The sequence below is a fragment of the Cololabis saira genome, chromosome 20 (assembly GCF_033807715.1).
Source record: "Cololabis saira isolate AMF1-May2022 chromosome 20, fColSai1.1, whole genome shotgun sequence".
Lineage (NCBI taxonomy): Eukaryota > Metazoa > Chordata > Actinopteri > Beloniformes > Belonidae > Cololabis > Cololabis saira.
The window spans coordinates 33,122,935-33,146,841 of NC_084606.1; the positions used below are offsets into that span (position 1 = coordinate 33,122,935).

The following is a 23,907-nucleotide window of genomic DNA, read 5'->3' on the forward strand; positions in this document are numbered from 1 at the left end:
CATCTCTCTTTTTTTTCCTGCTGTTTTTCCATTAATAAAAATGCACTCTGCCTGGTTTTGCTTGGTTTGGTTTATCGCTGTTGCTGCACAACTGAGGAAGTCACAAGTTTATGTGTAGGCTCATTAGACTCTGATGGTGCCGGTTTTCAAAAAAAGCCATTGACTTGAGCTTTTTATGTACATGACAAACGGGTGACTGAACGATCATTATTAGAGTATTTTTGTGTGTTTCTAAATGAATTATGTTTCATTGTCAAAGCTTTTTGCAGATATTAATGGTTTTATATCGAAGAGGATCAGTCAAATGTGATGTGGAAACAAGACATTATTTAAAAACATGTTGGACTAAACCAGGGGTCGGCAACCCAAAATGTTGAAAGAGCCTTATTGGACCAAAAACACAAAAAACAAATATGTCTGGAGCCGCAAAAAATGAAAAGTCTTGTATAAGCCTTAGAATGACGACAAATGTCGAGAAAAAAGTTGAAATTTCGAGAAAAAAGTCGAAATGTCGAGAAAAAAGTTGAAATGTCGAGAAAAAAGTTGAAATGTCGAGAAAAAAATCGAAATTTCGAGAAAAAAGTCAAAATGTCGAGAAAAAAGTTGAAATGTCAAGATTAATGTTGAAGTACAATCTCGAGAAAAAAGACGAAATGTTGAGAAAAAAGTCAAAATGTTGAGAAAAAAGTCGAAATGTCAAGATAAATGTTGAAGTACAATCTCGAGAAAAAAGTCGAAATGTTGAGAAAAAAGTCGAAATGTTGAGAAAAAAGTCGAAATGTTGAGAAAAAAAGTCGAAATGTCGAGAAAAAAGTCGAAATGTCGAGATTAAAAAGGAAAGGAAGAAAGAAGAGGAAAAAAAGAAGGAATAGAAAAAAAAGAAGAAGAAAAGAGGAAAAAGAAGGAAAAAAAAGGTCAAACATTTTTGAAAAAGCTCCAGGGAGCCACTAGGGCGGCGCTAAAGAGCCGCATGCGGCTCTAGAGCCGCAGGTTGCCGACCCCTGGACTAAACTGTTCACACTAAGAGCACTTGTAAATTACATCAGACATGCGTAGCTTCAGAACAGCAGATATATATCTGCAGCAGTGCTCAATGTTCAAAATAAAAGCTTTCTACATGATAAGACTGAAAGTAGCATTAGTGAGGCGTGTGCACACGTCACTGAAGTGCATGTTGAAGCTCTTAACCAGCATGTATTGAGGGCTCTCTGACCTTTGCACAATATGACGAGAACAACTTCTCTCCTGCAGAAAAAGGTATTGTGAGCTGAATCAATCCAAAGTCATTTCTCTCCACCTCCAGATCTGCAGGACTTTATGCATAACCTCTTAGAAAATACTTTTAAAAATGTTTTTCCCCCCACTCTGATTCATTAAAACTGTTTAATAAAGCATGGAGGCTTGTTTTCAGCTCTGGTTATTACCATTTACATTTTCTGTTTTGTTTGTTTTAATTAGAAGCTACATTTATTTGTATTTTTCCCCCCCTCTCAGACGAAAAGCGTCATAGCAAAGGCGAAAGGTGCAGAGCTGATCCTGCTTACGCGACCATGGAGAGTTGTTTGACGGAGAGGAACGTGGAGGTAGGTACTCCAGAACATTTTCATCCAGCCGCTCACGCGCTTGGATTACACAAGTCATTGTGCAGCACAGTCCAGGGAAACTGTCTTTTTATCACAGGAATATCAAATGAAAAGTGTGAAAACGAACAATTAGAAGGTTGAGGCGATTTGTTGAAGATGTTTTCTATCATGTGATGAGCTGAAATGATCATTTAAAGCAGCACTATGTAACTTTTCCAACTTAATCTAATATTTCATCATCATCATTGTGATGGAACATCAACTTCCAACAGGTTTAATGAACCTCTGTCATGGTCTGAGGGGTCTGTATCGCCTTCACTGGCACTATGTAACTTTGAGGAGCATGGTAGGAACCCTGCCACACCGAAAAACTAAACATTTTTTACGGCTTTGACTGCTTTACGGCATACGTCACTTCCCCCTCCTTCCCGATTCGTAGTGGAGACCAAAGCTGGGCAGGGCGTGGAGCGCAGAGCTCAGGAAAACTGGTGTTGAGCTAAACGCGGAGTTGTTATCATGGCCGAAGCAGCAAAAAATCAGAAGAAAATAAAAGTTTTATCAGAGGAGGCAAAAAAAAGAAAGCGGGAGAGTAACAAGCTAAATGCCCGGACAAGAATATTGGCCCGGCGTTCACTCGCTGCCGTGAGATGAAAGACGAGGAGGGATGTCCGACAACAGAAACAGAATTGTTATGATACAAATGTAAATCTAGAGTTCTATGTTCAATAAGAATCAAAATTAGAATGTTTTCACATTCGTCTTGGGTTTTGGTAATTCTAAAATTACTGACAATATCAGTATATTGTGCTATGGACCCTGTGTCCTTAATAAAGCTTATTATTATCAACAACAGACACAGAATAATAATAGTGATCATAAAATTGTGTAATTGGCAATGAGGAAGCTTTATAAAATAATAATACAATTGAATAGAATGACAGCACTAGAGGAAAGAATGCAATGCAAAGAAAATGTATAGAACATTTCTACTATTTTTCCTGAGAACTGTAAAATTGTGCAGGGCTGATCTGCAAAACATTCAGTTATTCACAGGTTATAAAGTGTTTTTTTATTTTGTCAGTAAGTATGTTGGACTACTAATTTATGACGAAGTCCCTCTAAAAAACGTTTGTAGTTTGCGGCGCATTATCTGGCTGAAACAGGACGGGGGGCGGGGGTGACTTCACTAATAAAACAAAATTGAACTTAGTGATTTTCAACTTCGTCATATTATATTGTTTAGCCAAAAATAGATGCATTACCTCTTCACTATCCATCCTGCAAACGACCGCTGAAAACAGAAAAGTAGTTTTGAAAGTCCGTCTCGTCTTCTCTCATCAAAACAAATGCAGCGACGGGGACAGGAGTTTTCCGGCAGTACGCGCTGGTGCTCATGGGAAATGTAGTGTTCTTTCTGGTAAAGCACTACCGCTTTTGTCCAAAAGCCAAACTCAAAAGCTGAAAGTTACATTGTGCTGCTTTAAACAGCTGTAATGAATGTACGTGTATGTTATTTATGGACAGCATTATGGGTTTTACCGAGGAGTCGTCGAGTTTTTACTCACTGATCTCAGAAAGCGGACTTTTCTAGTCTCTCCTAGTTCCATAAAGACTTCTATTAAGCTTTAAATCATAGCTTTATGCTACAAAGACCTGTATGGAGGCGCACCGTTGTTGCACCTTTTTAATTAAATGGGTTAAGTGTCACATGGAAACATTAACACCTTTTTGATGATACAGTGACTGCTAAGAGAGGGCGGGGAGGTGCGGTCCAAATTGTCATTTTTATGTAGTTCAGAGATATCCTCAAGTAACAACTGTCAGTTCAGTCACACTATAATTCTTAATATAAAGGTGAAGATGGCATACAGTCAAAGTACAAAGCCTAGTATCTCCCACTAATGAAGCAAGTAATTCATGTTTTGGAAATGAATTTCAGGCTCTGAGCACTATTACAGGCATTATCTTCAATGTCCTGGCCCCTTTCTCTGATATTGTGCTTCCATCAGGGGATATGTTTGTGATTGCAGTGCTGGCAGTGGCATCTCATTGGGACAGAAATCAATACGCCTGCTCTCAACTAGCAATTTTCACACCACAGGTGCTGTTGGGAATCTGATATTACGAGACTGCAATCCGAAAGATATGGTTATCGGTCTGTAATGATGAGTCGTCGCAGAGACCGTTTTGTTTTGTTTTTTTTACATGCAACACTCGGCCCCAATTTCAGCAAAGGCTGAATATCAACCTCTGTCTATAAATACTCCTGAGATGTTAAGTAGAAAATAATCATCATACTTACAATACATTTATGCTTCTGGACTGCAGATTGCGGGGAACGGTGCTGGCTGTCTCTGCACGTTTAAGGCAGAAGAGAAGAGCAAGTATGAGCTAATGGGCAGCTATGGCCAGAGGAGGTTTCTTCACGAGGCTGAAGGTGAGTGAGACTGCTGTCATGCAAGTCAACGTGACTGACTCTGTTTGGGCTTAACATATTTGAATCCCTCCAGACCAGGGGTCGGCAACCCAAAATGTTGGAAGAGCCGTATTGGACCAAAAACACAAAAAACTAATATGTCTGGAGCCGCAAAAAATGAAAAGTCTTGTATAAGCCTTAGAGTGAAGGCAACACATGCTGCATGTATTTATATTAGTTATAACTGGGGGAAGATTTTTTTTTTTTATTATGCACTTCGAGAAAAAAGTCGAAATGTCGAGGAAAAAAGTCAAAATTTCAAGAAAAAAGTCGAAATGTCAAGATTAATGTTGAAGTACAATCTTGAGAAAAAAGTCGAAATGTCGAAGAAAAAAGTCGGAATGTCGAGAAAAAAGTCAAAATTTCAAGAAAAAAGTCCAAATGTCGAGGAAATTGTCAAAATTTCATGAAAAAAGTCGAAATGTCGAGAAAAAAGTAAAAATTTCAAGAAAAAAGTCAAAATTTCAAGAAAAAAGTCAAAATTTCAAGATTAATGTTGATGTACAATCTTGAGGAAAAAGTCGAAATGTCGAGGAAAAAAGTCAAAATTTCAAGACAAAAGTCAAAATTTCAAGAAAAAAGTCAAAATGTCGAGGAAATTGTCAAAATTTCATGAAAAAAGTCGAAATGTCGAGAAAAGAGTCAAAATTTCAAGAAGAAAGTCAAAATTTCAAGAAAAAATTCAAAATGTCAGGAAATTGTCAAGATTTCATAAAAAAAGTCGAAATGTCGAGAGAAAAAAGTCAAAATTTCAAGAAGAAAGTCAAAATTTCAAGAAAAAAGTCAAAATTTCAAGAAAAAAGTCAAAATTTCGAGAAAAGTCGAAATGTCAAGATTAAAAAGGAAAGGAAAAAGGAAGTAAAAAGAGGAAATAAGAAAAAAAAGAAAAAAGATGAAAAAAGAAGAAAAAAAAGAAAAAAAGAAGGAAAAAAGAAAAAAAAAAGAAAGGAAAAAAAGGTCAAACATTTTTGAAAAAGCTCCAGGAGCCACTATGCAACTCTTGAGCCGCGGGTTGCCGACCCCTGCTCCAGACCGACATATCCAGATCATCAGGTTTATTGCTCCACAAATGAATCTCTTGTCTGTTCATTATCTTTCTTCTTCTTCTAAATGCCCTGAACATTTCCAGCGACGCAGCTCGCAGGCTTCTTAAAACAACAAGGGCGTGCGTCTCTTAATGGAAGTGAATTAAACGGAGTCTCGCACCTCAGTCAAGGTTGCTTAAAACATCACCTGTTGCTCGGCGGCGCATGCACGGAATTGAATCTGTAATATAACTCATTCTGGACAAAGCGGACGGGCACGTGTGTGGAGTGCAGATTCCCATCCTCTCTCGAGGGCATCGGCACATGCACTGCGCTTCAGTCACAGTAATGGACTGTGACATTGATGGAAATAGTTTAATAAAGTGCCTACAACATATACAGTGCAGCAGAGTTTGTCACAGAGCTGCTGCTGGCCATGTTACAACACCGTAGAAATGCACTAAGTGGAAGATTGTTGTGAGGAGAACTGGAGACAGAAGAGAAGCTTGTTACAACAGGATTTGTTTGAGGTGAACAGAAAACAAACTGATGCCGATTTTCCAGTCTGTCCTCTAAAACCGGCGAGTCTAACGTAAATCAACCTCTTAGTCTGGATTAGTAAATTATTAAGATATACTTTAATAATTTAGAAATGGATGGATGGATACTTTATTTATCCTGCAAGGAAATTATAGTTTCATCAGGATGTCAATTTACAGAAACAAGTATGATTGCCGTAGTCATATTTGAATGGCCGTTCTAATAATAATAATTCATTTTATTTAGAGGCGCCTTTCAGGTCAGCCAAGGTCACCTTACAAGAGATACAGTTAAAAACACACATTCTATAAGTTAAAATACAATTAATACAAAAAAGCAGCAACACACAGCATAAAAAAGTACATACACTAATAAATAAAACAATGCTATGAGCCTCACGATTTGGGTAATAATTCAACAGCGTTGCAGAACTACAAAATAAACATCCCTCGCTGCCTTTTCCTTTTTGTTGATAACAATAATGTGATTTTTATATGATCATGAGCGTCAACCATTTTTTCAGAATTGATTATTTTCAAGTAGTCGCTGCAGCCTGAGTTATCATTGCTGGACAAATCAGCCTGAGTGCAACACGTGGCACTAATAATTAATTTTTGCAACAGTTTATTCGTTTTAATTAGTTGCAATATTTTTCACAGAATGCAACAATTTTTTCCAACTTCATCTGATTAAATGGAGTGATTCTTACAAGGAAAATCATTTAGATTATCATCTGCTGTCTTTAAAAAAAAAAAATATACGGACAAAAATAGAGTAAAACCTGAGCGGATACATATGAGTCACGTTTGAAGTATCTGGAGCCGTTAATGTATTGTACAACAGAGATTTCAACATCCTCCTTTCATCATGCATATAAGGGCCTGCTGCAGCGAGACTCTTCATTTGCATCTTATGCAACACCATAAACTTGAATTATATACCGTTAAGAGCCACTTGTGTGCAGAGAAAACGCAGATGTGCAAAGAGAGTGGAGTCACGTGCAGCGAGGCTCCTGACCTGACGCGAGGTGAGAAGACGGTTGTCAGGGGACGTTTGGCCACTGCCGTGTCCTGTCCACCCACATCCTCTCACTCTGAGACACACCTGCTCTATATGAAGCCCAGGCAGCCGTCAGGAAGTAGAACCAAACCCATCAGTCATGTTCACGTTCCTTCACACACAAACAACCCTGCTCCCGTGTCAGTGTTACAGTCATCCCATCTCAGCAGGTGGTTAATGAGCGAGGATGGTCACGCGTGCGTGAGTAAACAGCTGAAAGGAAGAACTTTTCAGTTTGATTTAAAGGGGACCTATTATGGAATACAGGTTTTTTTCTTGCTTTAACATATATAAAGTGGTCTCCCCTCAGCAACTCAGAGAAGGAGGAAAGCAACCAAATTCTGCAGTGTCTGTACAGCCGCCCGGATGAGCCGTCCAGTGTGATGTGGATCTACGAGCCGTTCAGATTCTGCTTCTGTCGTGACGTCACGACGGGAGCGATGTGTGAAACCACGCCCACAACTAACTCCGCCGGCCGGAGCTTCCGCCATTTTTTCGTAGCGGTGTATCGCGTCATCGCGTCAGGCAGGCAATCAGCACAGAGCCTCATTATCATAGCCCCGCCCACTCAAAATCCTGCATAGATAATGAGTTTAGAGAATGGGAAGATAAAGACATGGCTCATAGGCTGAATTTCTAATTTATTTAGCAAAAACAATCAAAAGCTTGTTTTTAAGACATTCAAGGCCTGTTTAAAATAGCTATTAGATGCCATAATAGGTCCCCTTTAAGATACTTCTTTTTATATTTTCAGTCCTATCCCTAAATTTTGTGCGTTCCCGTGAGGGTAGTTGTGTCCCAATTCCTCTTTGCATGTAGGGGTAGTGGCCATAACAAGGGTTAGTGGTTACGAATGTAGCCCTTCAGAGCGAGGGATTTCAAATGTGACTTCGCGACCGAATTTCCCAAATTTCATCATTTCCAGACTGAATAAAAAAAAAATACAACATGGCGGACATTTCTTATTTTTTAGTGAATAAAATCAATATTTTTTGTTAGTTTTTGCATAAAAATGCGTTTTGATTACATTTCTAGCGAGAAATATATATTTTACTTTCATAATATTCACTCAGTGAATGTACATAATCACTCGTTTGTCCGTTGTAGCGAAGATCACGCCAGAATAAAGGCTGATTTATGGTTCCGCGTTCCAACGCAGAGCCTACGGCGTAGGCTACGCGGCGACATGCGCCGTACTACGCCGTAGGCTCTGTGTTGATTTAGCGCGGAACCATAAATTGCCGGCGATCCTCTCAACCCCGAAAACTTTGGAACGCCTGGGAACGCCTCAGAATCCCCCCCTGAAGAACTGGAGGAAGTGTCTGGGGTGAGGGAAGTCTAGGCATATCTGCTCAGACTGCTACCCCTACGACGAGGCTCCTGATTAGGCCAATGAAAATGGATGGATGGTTTTATTAACGTGTGCACCTGTCTTCATTCTCAAAAAATTCAGTACTGGCTATTTACTTGGTTGGGTCTACAATGTACTTTTATATTTTAAAATATGCAAAACAGAATGTCGAAGGACATTTTAAATCTTGTGTGTAAAGGGGGATTTACTGTTAATTTCTGTTGGGTTGTAAACAGTTGCGTCTATTAAGTACCAGATCATTTTATCTGGTCTTTTAACTGCTTTTTTTTTTCAGATAACGGTGTTCAATTTGTGCTCTTTAGATCTCAGTTACCCATTTAACATGATTGAGCACAACACCTGATTACAAGGATAACATCAGGATCAAGTCAACAGCTCTGGACTGTTTAAAGTCATATTTATCTGTTAGATTATACATGTAAATATGTGCTGAACACACACCGGAGAAGGTCATGCTGTTCCACACGGATGAGATTAAATTCATTTTTTTTAATATACTGGTTTTGGACAATTTCATTAGAAAACACGACATGCAGTTCCATCATTTGCTGATGACACTCAACTCTATTTATTGTATCTATGAAGTCAACAGAAAGTAATAGTTTAAGTAGAAGTTTGAGGGTTGTTATGAAGATATCAATGGCAACATGACCTTCTTCTGTTCAGACTAAAGCATCCTCTTTTAATTTATATTTTTAGAGTATTTTTAACTTTTATTTTTACTTATCATTAATGTATTTATTTTGTATTGCAGCAAATTCACTGATGTGCCCCTTTTAAGTGTTGCTTTCGCAGTCAAATGTCAGTTGAAATGCAGGAGAAGTAGAATATCAAACATCTTGAAAAGGGTTTTATGCAAAGACTTAATTCTCCAGTGCGATCATTATCCAGAATCCCGCCGCTAAAGGGATCACCAACCGCTGTCGTCAAAGAGCCCATCCCAAAGCCCAGTGGGGACGGCTGTATCAGGAAGGGCATCTGACTTAAAACCCAGCCTAATCAATATGTGGAACACGAAGATCCTGTGAGGCAGTGGCGAGATAGGAAAGCTCAGTTTTACCTTCTTATCATGCAATGATTTTCACCAATTCGGCTTTAGTTAATCATGTTTTTTCCTTTCCATATGATGTAGTAGTCAACAAAAAAATGTAAAAGCCTTTTCATCCTGAGGACTGAGCTGTCGTTGAACCCGTGTTTTCGCTGAGATTGGGTCACCGAGGCCCAGCAGGTTTTACCTCTTAACATCTCTCAATGAGGGCTCTGGAAAGTGTATGATGAAAAAGTCTCCCAGCCATAGAGCTGTGGGCAAACCTATTCTTCTAATGTTAGCCATTACAAAGACACACACACACGCACACACACTCTCCTGCAAGGGCTTGTTGGCGTCTGATCAATTAGGTTAGATTTTTGCCAAAGGCTGTACCCGCTGAGACTCTGCTTCCGTCTAATAGCCTCTCTCTGATTATAGGCGTGTCCCCTGCGGTTCATGCTCCTGAGCGGTGGGTAATGACCGCTGCTGGTTGTCATTCTTTCAGAGGAAAAAGAAGCTTTCACCTGCTGCTCCGTTCTCTTTATCCCACACAAAATATGCAGCTTTGGTTTCCCTCTAACTGAATCACAACACAGTAGTAGAAAAGAAGAACTCATTAATTAGTTTAAGATCACAGCCAATATTAAAGAGTCTTTTATCCATTTTTTTTCTCCCCTTTTTAAATCATACTCTCAATTTTACTTTGGTAGTCTGCCTGTTTTGTTCACAGACCTTGTTTTTTTCGTGCCCTGACCTTGTGCCTTGAAAGTAGGCCTGTGTTGAAAAAATCGATTTTCCGATACTAAATCGATTCTCATATTAATTCCTAAAAATCGATTCTTATGTCTAAAGATTGATTTTTTTTTTTTTTTGGGGGGGGGGGGGGGCTTTTTTTTTAATGTATTTTTTTTTCATCATTACATTACAACTTTTGGTTATTTTTTTGTTTATCCCCAAAAAAGGAATGTTTTGTTGGACACGAGAATAACTGGTGCCATGTTTTTGCCTTTAAATATGTTTAAAGGTATGAAAACATTAAAGTGTTAGGTTATAATTGCATAAATTGTCTATATTTCATTACTTTATATACTGTCTTGGGGTTACATTTGCAAAAAATGCTAAACAACCTCTTTCAATTTCTTTCTTTTTTGCACTTTAAATGGATATTGAAAGGCCTGTTTGAGTTATTTATTTCTTAGTTATTTCACAATAATTATTGTGAAATTATTATTTCACTAGTTATTTTACAGTCATATAATTCAGGCAACAGCTCAAAACACATTTTAAATAACACTAAGCCAAATCAATATCGGATCGAATCGAATCATGATAATCGATTCTGAATATTAAGAATCGGAATCAAATCGATTCTTGACATTTGAATCGATCCCCAGCCCTACTTGAAAGCTCTGCTGCGGTCCTTATTATAAAAAACCCAGACGGGCCTGAATTGTGCCAAACTAGCCACTAGGCAGACAGTTGAGGAGTTTTTTAATTTAATTTAATGACACAATATTATTCCCAAAGGGAAATGTACACTGTTGAGATATGTTACTGGAAAAAAAAAATCTAATAAAGAAATAGTCATTATACAGAGCTGTTATAACAGCTATACCAGAAGGCAAAGATAATCTTTTCTAACTTGATTCCAGTGGTGCTGAAGTTGCTCTGTTTGTTTATCCCTGTGTTGTTTAGGGGCAATAAAATCTGCATTATATTTAAGCTTATGCATCATTTTTCTCTCCACAGCAATCTCTTGGGGCTCAGAGCATTATGCTGATTACTGTTGTGGTGTTCAAACAGGTGTCTGTGTCTGTAATATTTTCATTCCTGGTAATGTGGACCTTCAGTGAGTTAGCATTTTGATGCCCCTGCCCTTATCTAAACTACCTTTTTATATTCAATTTTATCAAAGAAATAAGCTCCAGCAACAAAAAACGGTTGTTTGATTCTCTGCTTTGCTCATTTGGCCGCAGCTGCACCTGTAACAGCTACCCGGCAGCAGTCTGCAAATGAGATAAAAGCTTAGTGAGGTTTCTGAAATTTCAGTCCAATTCACTTCATTTACGTAGGGCACTTTACAGAGATGGTAAACACACGGTACAGTTCAGTCTAATTACCATCAATAACGGTCATTTGCACAAGTTAGTAAAACCTATGCTATTATACAAAATGAACATCATAAAGATCATCTACTCATGAGATTCATTATTTGGCAATACATTCATTCAATTCATCCAAACAATGTGATGGGTTTTTTTTTTGTTTGTTTTTTTACCAAACCGATGTTTAAAATGAAGCCAAAAAAGAGGGGGATAAAATAATCAGTAAGGTGGCAATACTAAGCTCCTCCTTACTGCTTCTATAGGATGAAGGACTAAGTTGCAGGCAGGTGCTGCTAATAATCTGCCCAACCCTTATAAAAGTAGATATTTTGTCATTTTTCTGCCCTGGAGCATTTAGTCATGTGTTAACACCAACCTAATGTCATCTCATCTTTCTCACTCATCTTCTTCCGCTCGTCCGTTCCCGGGTCGCGGGGGCAGCAGCCTCAGCAGGGATGCCCAGACTTCCTTCACCCCAGACACTTCCTCCATCTCTTCCTCCAGCTCTTCCGGGGGGAGTCCGAGGCGTTCCCAGGCCAGCCGAGAGACATAGTCTCTCCAGCGTGTCCTGGGTCTTCCCCGGGGTCTCCTTCCAGTGGGACATACCTGGAACACCTCCCTAGGGAGGCGTCCAGGAGGATCCGGTACAGATGTCTAAGCCACCTCAGCTGACTCCTCTCAATGTGAAGGAGCAGCGGCTCGACTCTGAGCTCCTCCCGGGTGACCGAACTCCTCACCCTATCTCTAAGGGAGCGTCCAGCCACCCTGCGGAGGAAACTCATCTCGGCCGCTTGTATCCGCGATCTTGTCCTTTCGGTCACTACCCAAAGTTCATGACCATAGGTGAGGGTAGGGGCGTAGATTGACCGGTAAATCGAGAGCTTCGCCTTTCGACTCAGTTCCCTCTTCACCACGACGGTCATCGACCGCATAACTGCGGACGCTGCACCGATCCGTCTGTCAATCTCACGCTCCATTGTTCCCTCACTCGTGAACAAGACCCCGAGATACTTGAACTCCTCCACCTGAGGCAGGACTTCTCCACCCACCCGGAGAAGGCATGCCACCCTTTTCCGGTGGAGAACCATGGCCTCGGTTTTGGAGGTGCTGATTCTCATCCCTGCCGCGTCGCACTCGGCCTCAAACCGCCCCAGCACATGCTGAAGGTCCCGGTCCGATGAAACAGGACAACATCATCTGCAAAAAGCAGAGATGAAATCCTGAGGTTCCCAAACCGGATCCCCTCCGGCCCCTGGCTACGCCTAGAAATCCTGTCCATAAAAATTATGAACAGGACCGGTAACAAAGGGCATCCCTGAAGGAGTCCAACATGCACCGGGAACAAGTCTGACTTACTGCCGGCAATGCGAACCAGACTCCTGCTTCGATCATACAGGCCGGACAGCCCTTAATAGAGGGTCCCGGACTCCATACTCACTGAGCACCCCCCACCAACCTAATGTGTCAATGTAAAACATTGAAAGTCCCTTATTGCTGTTGTTCATATTTCTTCTTATTATTATTATTATTTTCCCATTTAGAGACAAAATTTCAGCACTTTTCACGCCCCAGAATGTTTTTACTTTTATCTGCCTTTCTACTGAGTTCACACACACAGAAACTCTATAAGCCAGAACATTCTTAAACAAATGTCTCTTCCTTCTCGGCTGTGAGCTATATCTACTATCAGTTCTTTTTACCGTTAGAAAAGTTATTAGCAAGTGTCAAAAAAAAATATTTTCACTTGACATGAACAACACAAATGCTGTTTGCTCGGCTATCCCCTCACAGCCTCGCACATTCACCACTGATTTATGTATTTTCTCTTTGATAATCCGCATTCATAAATGTCTAAAGAAACTTGCTGATATCCATCCATCCATTTTCTGTTCCCACATAATCCAATGCAGGGTCACGGGGGCTCTGCCCCTTTTCCATTATACAGTTTTCGACTCAACTCGCTTCCGTCTCAGTCATTTTCCATTACTGTTCAGTACGACCTGGATGTGGGCGGGGTCGTGGTAGGGCAGCCTGAAACGCGTTGCTCCATCGAGCCTCCTCTGGTTGTGGTTGTCAGCCTCCAAGCACAGAAACGTGTGGACCTCCTCGTAGCACCACCAAGTAGTTTTTCTTGCCATTTTCCGCCACACCAAAGTTTAGTTTAAAGGGCACCTATTATGAAAAACAGGTTTTTTCTTGCTTTCACATATATAAAGTGGTCTCCCCTCAGCAACTCAGAGAAGGAGGAAAGCAACCAAACTCTGCAGTATCTGTACAGCCGCCCGGATGAGCCGTCCAGTGTGATGTGGATCTACGAGCCGTTCAGATTCTGCTCCCGTCGTTATGTAACCAAAATGCAAACCACGGCCACAACTAAACACTGTGTCCTAACTGCATGCAGCGTCCGACTATCGTAGCACTGCATGACATCAGACACTCTCTGTCCATCTCCCTCCAGCAGCTGCCACTTTATTGAGGTTTTTGTAGTGAAATGAGGAGGAATCATAGAGATAACTTCTCATTTCAACTAACTGGATCAGCCGTTCCTCATCCATGACTGTTTCCTACAGCGCTTTCAACCGGCTTTCAACGCGAGGGACAGGAAGAAAATAGAAGCAGGGCGTCCGACAAATGTTCAGCTCAAACAGCGCAGTGCTGCGCTGCGTCGCTGCGGCCAGTTAGGACAGTCCAATAGAAAATAAAGCAATGGAATTGATTTTGTCGCTGACGCTCGCTCGCATCGCATCGCATGGATGACAAGGTGTAAAGGCTGATTTATGGTTCCGCGTTACACCAACGCAGAGCCTACGCCGTAGGGTCTGCGTCGATTTAACGCAGAACCGTAATTCAGGCTTCACTCCGCCGGCCGGAGCTTCCGCCATTTTTTCGTAGCGGTGTATCGCATCATTCAGGCAGCCAATCAGCACAGTGCCTCATTATCATAGCCCCACCCACTCAGAATCCCGCATAGATAATGAGGTTAGAAACGGTAAAGATAAAGACATGGCTCAGAGGCTGAATTTCTAACTTATATAGAAAAATCAATCAAAAGCTTGTTTTTAAGACATTCAAGGCCTGTTTAAAATAGACATTAAATGCCATAATAGGTCCCCTTTAAAATAAATATCACTTTTCCTGACTCAGCTAGGTTAGAACCCTGGCCAAGTAAGTGCAAAACAAGGATTTACTAAGCGGTAATATGACCTTGTGGAACAACAGAGCGGAGTGGTAACCAGTGGAAAAGCCCCACATCTCAGCCCACTATGGGTGGAAGGCAGGATTACACCTGCCAGGTCGTCAGTCACTGCAGTCGTACAGGAAAAATTAAGTGCAGCTCCTGGTGCTATAAAGAAGAAAGTAGAGATTTAAAAAAAAAAAAGAAGTACAAGATGAAACCTCCGTGAAGGAGCACGTTCACAGAGCACCATAAGTGCACTGTATATGCAAATTTTCAAGGTTCTTTGAGTGGGCTTTCTTCATTGTCAAGGCTGTTGCCGTCTTTTCACGGCCGCCAGTGTTGCAGGTGTTTGGAAATAAATTAAAAAGAAGAAGATTTTATGTGTCAAAGTGCTAAAATATGCACATATTTTATGTGACTGTCATGAAATCACATCCACAGGATTCTGAACTGAACAGCATTTCTCAAGTCAGCAGTGAACCCCACTCTGTACTTCATCCCTCTCGGCCTTCAGACGTGACGGATGAATCGGCGGGGGGTCGGTTTTTATCGGCAACTATTCCTCAAGCGCAACGAATTGCATAAAAATGCATTTTAATCAACATCGTGGTAATAATTTGTTCAGTTAAAAAGGGCAGAGGCGGCGTTTGTTTTATTTAGTGCATCTTTTTCCTTTTCTGCTGACTCCAGAAATCCCCGAGTTATAAATGTAAGCTGTTGTTTAGGATGATGGTTAAAACACCTTCTTTCCTAGATGTGAATGATCTTCAGTCACAGTTGAAAATGAACATTGTGCATGCAAAATCCATATATTAGAGAGATGTCAGAAGTGACATAATGGCTTGACGGTGTAAGTCATTAGTAGGAACCCGGGGAGAGAAAACAGAAGGTTCTTAGCCCTGCTAAATGTCATGAGCTCAAACACAACTCCCCGACTCCTCTCTGCTCTTTTAATTGAAGCTAAGCATGGAGTTGCGGCCAAAGCTAACAGACAAGTCTTGTCAAGAAGATAAATTACAAAAGCCTGTGTGGTTCACACCTTGAATTAAAATTGTCACAGGAATGAAGGAGCCAGCGCCTGATCTCCTTTTACTCTTGCATTTCCAGGGCCGGTGTTTGCCTGCCCTCCAGAGGCTCCGCTTTCTGACAGATCTCGCAACGAAGGCGCGACGTACGTCAATATTCCCGTCAGTCCCACGTCTAAGAAACAAGTGAACTACATGGAGCTGGAGCTGCAGGAGCCGGGCCCCGGCGCCCGAGGGACCGGCGCACATCTGCCAGCTCAGAGTAAGGACGCACGGCCAATAATGTGTGATAAGTAAGAGGCCTCGTCTCCAGACGCTCTCTCTGACGCATCAATATTCCGCTGTCTATCTGTAAAACATCCAGTGTTTAATTTTAATCAATCCACGGCCGTGTTTAACAGTCAAGATGGTGAATTCTACCGCCGGAGGACGGTTGTATAACAGGATGGCGCTTTAGATTTCAGGAAGAAGATCCACCATCGGAATACTAATTCAACTAACGACAGATTTCTTCATGCACTGCATGTCATAAAAATACTGAATTTCTGAAGTGGTGTTCTCTCAGTACATCAATATCTTCACACTTGCTCACCTGCAATATCCCAAATCTGAGAGGTGGTTTACATCTGGTTGGTATATTTCAAGCTCCTGAACAACCCGGGGCTCCTCCTTCTCCACAGAGCACTGCAAAAACTCAAAATCTTACCAGGAATATTTGTCTTATTTCTAGTTAAAATGTCTCACTTCTGGTCAAAAAATCTCATTACACTTAAAACAAGAGCCATTACCAGAAAAATAACTTATTATTTGACAATTTTCACCTGTTTCAAGTAAACTTTCACTTAAAATAAGTAGAAAAATCTGCCAGTGGGACAAGATTTATCTTCTCATTACAAGCAAAAAAAAATCTTGTTCCACTGGCAGATTTTTCAACTTATTTTAAGTGAAAATCTACTTGAAACAGGTGAAAATTGTTGTTTTTTCCAGTGATGAGATGAGAAATAAGACAAATATTCTTGTTAAGATTTTGAGTTTTTGTAGTGAGGTGATGGTCAGTGATAGTACAAGAGTCAGTTCTGGAAGTCAAGGGTCAGGACACCAAAGCTGACGTCTTTTGTACCCAAGTCACATGGCACCCGACCCACGCTGCCCTCCTGCAGGTGGTGAGCATGTAGGAGTGCTGGAGAGCGCACTTCCCAGATTTCCTCATTTATAATGTTTGGTAACGCTCACTACACTGGGAAAAACTTATTTCTACAAGATAAAAGCCTTTTTTTAAGAAAATTAGAAGACTATTTGCAACAATGTTCCGAGCACTTGCAGTGCGAAGGCCCTATTGTATCTGTAGGAATTCTTTCTTCTTCATTTTTCCGACGAAAGGAGGGCCTTTTTTCCCCCTAAACGTGCCCCAAAAGTCACCAAATTTTGCAGGCAAGCCAGGCCTGGCGAAAAATGTGATATTTAATGGTTTGCATTAATGGGCGTGGCCTAATGGCTCAACAGCGCCCCCTAGAAAACTTTGTGCCTCAAGCCCCACAATACGGTTTGACGTACATGCACGAAAATCATGTCGTAACTTAAAGAAAAGTCTCTTGGCGCCATGGCCGAAACCGAACAGGAAGTCGGCCATTTTTAATTAATCGTGTAATTTTGCCGCAATTTATGCCATTTCTTCGGCCGCTTCTTCGCCCGAACCGTAACGTGCACCCAGGTGTGTTATACATCAAAACGTGCGTCTCCATCCCGCGCCTTACTTTTTCTCAGTCAAAAGCGTTACCCTATCGAGGCTAGATGCCAAAAAGCGTGCCCCCCCTTCATCTGATTGGTTGATATTTGATAGTCCCTATTTTCTGCCATAACTTTTGAATGGTTTGACATAAAGAGTCGTGGGTGGTGTCATCGGACTCGGTTTTGACTCCAACACCTTAATTGGTGCAAATTAGCCTCGCCCTTTCTTCTGATTGGTCGATATGTGATAGTTCCTACTTGCTGCCATAACTTTTAAATGGTTTGACATAAAGAGTCATGGGTGGTGTCATCGGACTTAGTTTTGAGTCCTTGACCTTTATTGGTGAAAATTGCATGCGCGAGGGCCCGTTCATCGCTGCTTGCAGCTTTAATTCTACTTTCTTACCCCATTGGCAGATATATTTTTGCTTAAAATAAGATCATTTTGACGAGACTTAGGAATATCAGCCTTATTTTAAGAGGTTTTTACAGTGTAGTACCACAAAATCTTAACTATAAAGAACAAAGGATGACACCCCAAAAATGTTCCATAAAAGACTGGGTCGTGCCCTATTTGGTGGAATACATTACTTAATGAGTTGTGGGTTCTTGTGTTTCGCTGATGATAGTGTTTGTTTAACTATTAGCAAACTTCCTTCCAACCTTATTGATCCGTAGTTCTGTATATTTATACTTTTTTATCTAATAAGTGGGATTAACATAAAGATTGAAAGATTTCTGTGCTGTGGGTGGTTTTTAATTAGGTTTAAGTGTAACTTTGTGAGCAGAAATTAGATAAAAAAACGCTTTAAAATGAAAGCAAGATGACATCAGTGGCGTCTGCGTGCTCTTGTCTTTGTTCAGAGCTCTCAGTGAGTCACGCTACGTTGTTCCAGAGTTCAAACCCCGCAGACTGATTTAAAGCCGCCTGCCTACAACACGGCAGCGTGACAACTTCAGCCCGGCAGGAAGAGTCGTCGTAAATAAATACATGACTCATGAGTAATTCCATTTTACCTTTGTAGGCGTTATAGAAACCTCTTCCACGTGATTGAGACAATTACTTCTTATCTCGGGGAGAAAGACGGCTGAGTCCTTGTCATCGGAGACGTGGCGGCGGGAACTAATTGACTTACGAGTCGTTGCCTTCAAGAATACGGGAAGCGTCTGAGCCGTGACATGAATGAGGTTAATGTCTAATGCCGGCGTTGGAGTTTAGATCCCAGCGTGCAGCCTCATTAATCTGTCACCTCGGAGAAGGGGTGTCTGCCTCGCCACCGCCACGGGGTCACACGGGCGCTCGGATCACAGCTGTGGATTCGCCGGCTCTAATGGGATCCTCCTCCCGGGACCGCTGATATGTTAAATTGGCGAGCACGACATGGCAACACATTTCAGAGATATCTCGTGGTTAAACCCTGACATCTGCTTGATTTTTCTCACATGAAAGTGCAACAAAGTTATGTTAATGCCTGTAATGTCCGTATGGAAGAGCGTGTAAAGCCCTCAGCGGATTCATTTGTAGTTTTTTTTCAGGCTTGTATTGTGATGCTCTGTCATACTCTTAGTAAACCGGCTGGTGTGGGCAGAGATCCACTTCGCTCTGAACCGTCCCATCTTTTGTTGTTGTTTTTAACAAGGTGATTCAGAAGAGTTTTGTTGTTGCAATCAAAAACAAAACCCTCTAATTTCTTTGAATGAGCAGTTATGACTGCACATTTTTTGCTTTTAGCAGTTAATCTATTAATTATTTAGCCATCATTTTGTTTCCAAAGGAACAGTGAAAAAGGCCCATTACCTTTCTAAATGTCATACCTTATTCAGCCTCCTCATCTTGTTGTTGAAATGTTCTGCTGGGAAAACTGCATTTATATTAATGTTATTTTGGCATTTGCTACGTATCTACATTTTTTATTACAGACCAATCCCCCCCCCCAACATGGCAACATCATTCCCCCACAGTAGCAGGTCAGTGGAGCAAATTATTGCCCGGAGTGCCCGGAGAACACGACGCAAAGTCTGAGATGTGTTTTAGAAACTGTCCAGAGAGCAATCTGATGGGACCTGGTGACATCTGTGGGAAGAAATCCCGATCATCCATCCATCCATCCATCCATCCATCCATCCATCCATCCATCCATCCACCATCCATCCATCCATCCACCATCCATCCACCCAACCCATCCATCCATTCATTCATTCATTCATTCATTCATTCATCCATCCATCCATCCAATCCACCCAACCCATCCATCCATCCATCCATCCATCCATCCACCCAACCCATTCATTCATTCATTCATTCATCCATCCATCCATCCAATCCATCCATCCATCCATTCATCCATCCATCCATCCATCCATCCATCCACCATCCATCCACCCAACCCATTCATTCATTCATTCATTCATCCATCCATCCATCCAATCCATCCATCCATCCATTCATCCATCCATCCATCCATCCATCCATCCACCATCCATCCACCCAACCCATCCATCCATCCATCCATCCATTCATTCATTCATTCATTCATTCATTCATCCATCCATCCAATCCACCCAACCCATCCATCCATCCAAGCCATCCATCCATCCATCCACCCAACCCATTCATTCATTCATTCATTCATCCATCCAATCCACCCAACCCATCCATCCATCCAACCCATTCATTCATTCATCCATCCAATCCACCCAACCCATCCATCCATCCAACCCATTCATTCATTCATCCATCCATCCATCCATCCAATCCACCCCATCCATCCATCCATCCATCCATCCATCCATCCATCCATCCATCCATCCATCCATCCATCCATCCATCCATCCATCCATCCATCCATCCATCCATCCATCCATCCATCCATCCATCCATTCATTCATTCATTCATTCATTCATTCATCCATCCATCCAATCCACCCAACCCATCCGTCCATCCACCCACCCATCCACCCAATCCCAATCCCAAACTTTTGTAACATTCTTCCTCGGGGTATTTCCTTTGCACACACTTTGCAAACTGCAAATGCTCCTGCACCGGCGAGGCCGGCCACGCCCCCTCAGGACAGCTCGGTCTGAGTTGTGGGAACGCCCGCACGGGCGGCGTTTGTTGTAGTAAACGTCATCAGATCGTCCCGCTCTATTTTCTGATCTCCGATCAAAACCGATAGGTGCATCTCTAGGAAACACTGGCGTGTTTCCAAGTCAGCTGACGGATACAGTTTCATCATAAACTCTTTCGTCCAAAAACACACCCTAGCTCCAGGTTATCCTGAGAGAGTCCTGAGCTGATGTCCATGCGGAGGAGCAGCAGCTCTACGCTGAGCTTCTCCTGGATGCCTGAGCTCCAGGCCGTATTAATGACCGGCCCAGCCACCCTTATGTGTGTAGCTCATGTCCGCTGCTTGTACTCGCAACCTCACTCTTTTCACAGCTTATGATCACGGTCGAGGGTTGGAGCATAGATCGACTGGTTAATTGACAGTTTTTCCTTTGAAGTGCGGTCATGGTAACAGGCTCCTGCATCTCAGCGCACCGACCCAACCTGCCCGTCGGTCTGCTGCTCTATTCAAGCCTCTCTCATTCTCCCACAGATGTACTTAAACCCTTCCTCTTGAGACGGCAGCTCTTTCTATTGAACTCCACCCTTAATGTGGAGCAGTGGGTTTCAGTGTCCGAATGATCACGGGAGCTGCGGTTGTGGGAGGAAAAATATGCCCTATTTTAGTGTGAGGGCTTCATTATAATGGTGTAAAGAAAACCTTGAGCTGGTCTTTTTAATCTGTGTTTCCGTGAAAGGTGTCAAATTGTGGAATTGCTGTGATAAGAATTTAAGAATGTATACCTCAATTTATGTTTTCAAAAAAATGTTTAAATATAAAACGATAAACAGTTATAAAGAAATCTGTTAATTATTTTGGTATAGCCCAGGGGTCGGCAACCCAAAATGTTGAAAGAGCCATATTGGACCAAAAACACAAAAAACAAATATGTCTGGAGCCGCAAAAATTGAAAAGTCTTGTATAAGCCTTAGAATGAAGACAACACATGCTGCATGTTAAGTATAAGTTAGATTTTTTTTTCATTATGCACTTCGAGAAAAAAGTCGAAATAAGTCAAAATGTCGAGAAAAAAGTCGAAATGTTGAGAAAAAAGTCAAAATTTCGAGAAAAAAGTCGAAATATCGAGATTAAAAAGGAAAGGAAAAAGGAAGAAAAAAGAGAAAAAAAGGAAACAAATAAGAAAAGGGGAAAAAAAGAAGGAAAAAAGAGAAGAGAAAAAAAGTGGAAAAAAAAGAAGAAAAAAATAAAAAAAGGAGCCGCGGGTTGCCGACCCCTGGTATAGCCTATTATAGATTAACATGAAAATAGCACCACTATATACCCCTTTTTGCATTATTGGTATTACTATTTTTATATAATATAATGCAATTACAGTTTCTCTTTGTTTTCTTTTTATATATTTATTTTCTTATTTGTGTATTATCATCCACCGGATGCCATATTGTGTGAATGATACACACTGCACAGGATAGGCTATAATAAGCCCTTGGCTTCAGCCTACTCCTTTTTCGGACATTTCTATTTACCTTTTATTTTATTTGTGAAATGAACATGTAAATGTCTCAATGTATTCTGTCCGAAATAAATCATTCATTCATTTAAAAAAAACAAAAAAAAACTGTGGTTGGCTATAACGCGGATGATGTTGTGTCTCCACAGGAAAGAGCTCCACCAGGTACGCCCACATTGACATCACGGCCACCGAGACGGCCCATAAGGTCGGTACGCAGCACGCTCTGGGTCGACAGGAGGGCCTGCAGACCCTGGAGCTGAGGCGGAAGGGGACGCCACGTTGACGCAACCGCAAAGTTTTGCAAGAGCCCCGGCTTTAACGAACCCCCGTTCTGCTCCATCTGTTGAAAATATATTTCTTGCTTGGATGTCACCAGCCCGTTTACACATGATGAAATCCCCAGAATACATTTGTCTCTCGCTTGCAGCCTGAGATTTGCTTTACAAACTCGCTGGAAGGTGCAACTCCATCAGGAAGGTTTGGCACGGGCTCAGGAGCGACATTTCAAAAAAAGTTTGCGAACTCAGGCATACCATTATGTCAGCTGAAGGATGATGTGCCAGTCCTGAGCTGAGCCGCTGGCCCGAACAGACCCAGGCGGAGCGGCATTACAGAGCCAGCTCAGGCCATCCGTCATTACATGCAGCATGCTGGTTTTGCAAATGAGCCGGGGTAGCTGTGGGAAAGGAAGCGGAGATTGTTTATTATCATGAGGAGTAAACCCTTATTTATTCCTCACTGGTCAGTAATTTCATTTTTTAGCTGCAACAGAACTCTCTGAATGTATTCAAATGTGGGTAAATGTCATCAGGACTCGCTGCTCGACCTTGTGAATGACTTGACGTTGGTTCTGCAGCAGGATGCTCCTGTGTGCAGACCTGGTTAATCTGGTAATGAAAGGATTACAGCAAGTGAGCAGAAAGCTGATGCTGCTTTAGTTTTCCTGTCTGAGAAAGTCTTCATAAATAATGCAGAATGTTCTCTTTGAAGACTTTCTATGGAAATATGTTTAACGATGGCACCAAATGTTATGTATTTAATCCTTTTAAATTGTTCATATTTTGAATTTGAGTTCACATTAGCATTTTACAACTGTTTGACAAATGTGTTTTGCATACCTGCACTCTCTCACTAGATATATTGTTTTGTGTCATTCTGCTGTGATCAAACTATATTTTTATTAACATTGATTTGCTTATTTTCTACTTAAATGATATGGATTGTTATAAAAATATACACGTGAAGACATGATGTACAGCTAAGATGTATCGAAAAGAGTTAAAGAGCATCGCCTGCTATCTAAATAACCATATTTTTTTTCCATGTAACTTGATTTTTCATGCCAGTTATTTATAAATATATCTCCAACTTTGAGTTTTTCTTTTTTCATTCAATCATCGGGACGTTTCCATCATGTACAGTTTTAATCCTGTTTGTTATAGTGTTATATAAATCATCCTTGCTGGGGTTTTTTTCTTTCTTTCTTTCACTACTAATGGAAACGATGAGAAACATGTCAGCCGCAACATAAAAACCACCACCTTTCATAAAGATTGATGTTGTGGAGTCTGCAAAAATATTACAACCATTTAATATTATTTCTCCAGTTCGACTGCTTCGTGTAAGGCAAAGAAAAAGAAATAAAATATTGAAAACCATCTCTGAATAGATGCAATTCCAAGGTCCTCAAGCAACGCTGTGATGACAACAGTTGACGTGGAGAGAAGAAGAAATGACTGCACGGATGGGGGAACAGTTAATAAAACCATCATTCAGCATAAATAATGGCTGCACCTATGAACTAAAGTTAAAACTGAATTCAAGAACATGAAGAAGTGCTGCCAGCCTCTTCTGACCTTTAAATGAACCGAGGTGGAATGAAAACTTAAACCCGTACCAGTGCTTTTAGTAGAAGGACGGAGACCATTCAGCTTCTTATCAGCACAGAAACCAGGAGGTGTAGACGGCAGGGCCTTAGGCCCAATCTCAATACCCCCCCTACTTTTCTTCACTCGCCCTTCTTTTCTTCCCTACCCCCTAAAAAAAGAAGGGGGAGATTTTAGGGCACTTGAGATCTAGGGCACTTGGCCCAGGTGCCTGTCCCAATACCCCCACTCCCCCTCGTTTTCATCCCTACCCTGATCAGGAAGCTGAGAGCCAAAAGCTGTTTTAATTTCAGCTGTAGCGCTTTTAATATGCTACGA

The 23,907-nt window shown here is 41.4% G+C and overlaps 1 protein-coding gene across 1 annotated transcript in view; it reads left to right on the top strand.

Annotated features, from left to right (window-relative positions):
- Positions 1-22,864, top strand: part of LOC133420509 (uncharacterized) — a 38,374-nt gene extending 15,510 nt beyond the window's left edge. Inside the window, exons 6-9 of the mRNA XM_061710204.1 lie at positions 1,495-1,583; positions 3,912-4,020; positions 15,476-15,655; positions 21,850-22,864. Coding sequence (XP_061566188.1) covers positions 1,495-1,583; positions 3,912-4,020; positions 15,476-15,655; positions 21,850-21,986 — 515 coding nt within the window. The 3' untranslated portion in view covers positions 21,987-22,864. The remainder of the gene's footprint in view (positions 1-1,494; positions 1,584-3,911; positions 4,021-15,475; positions 15,656-21,849) is intronic.
- The last annotated feature ends 1,043 nt before the right edge of the window (positions 22,865-23,907 follow it).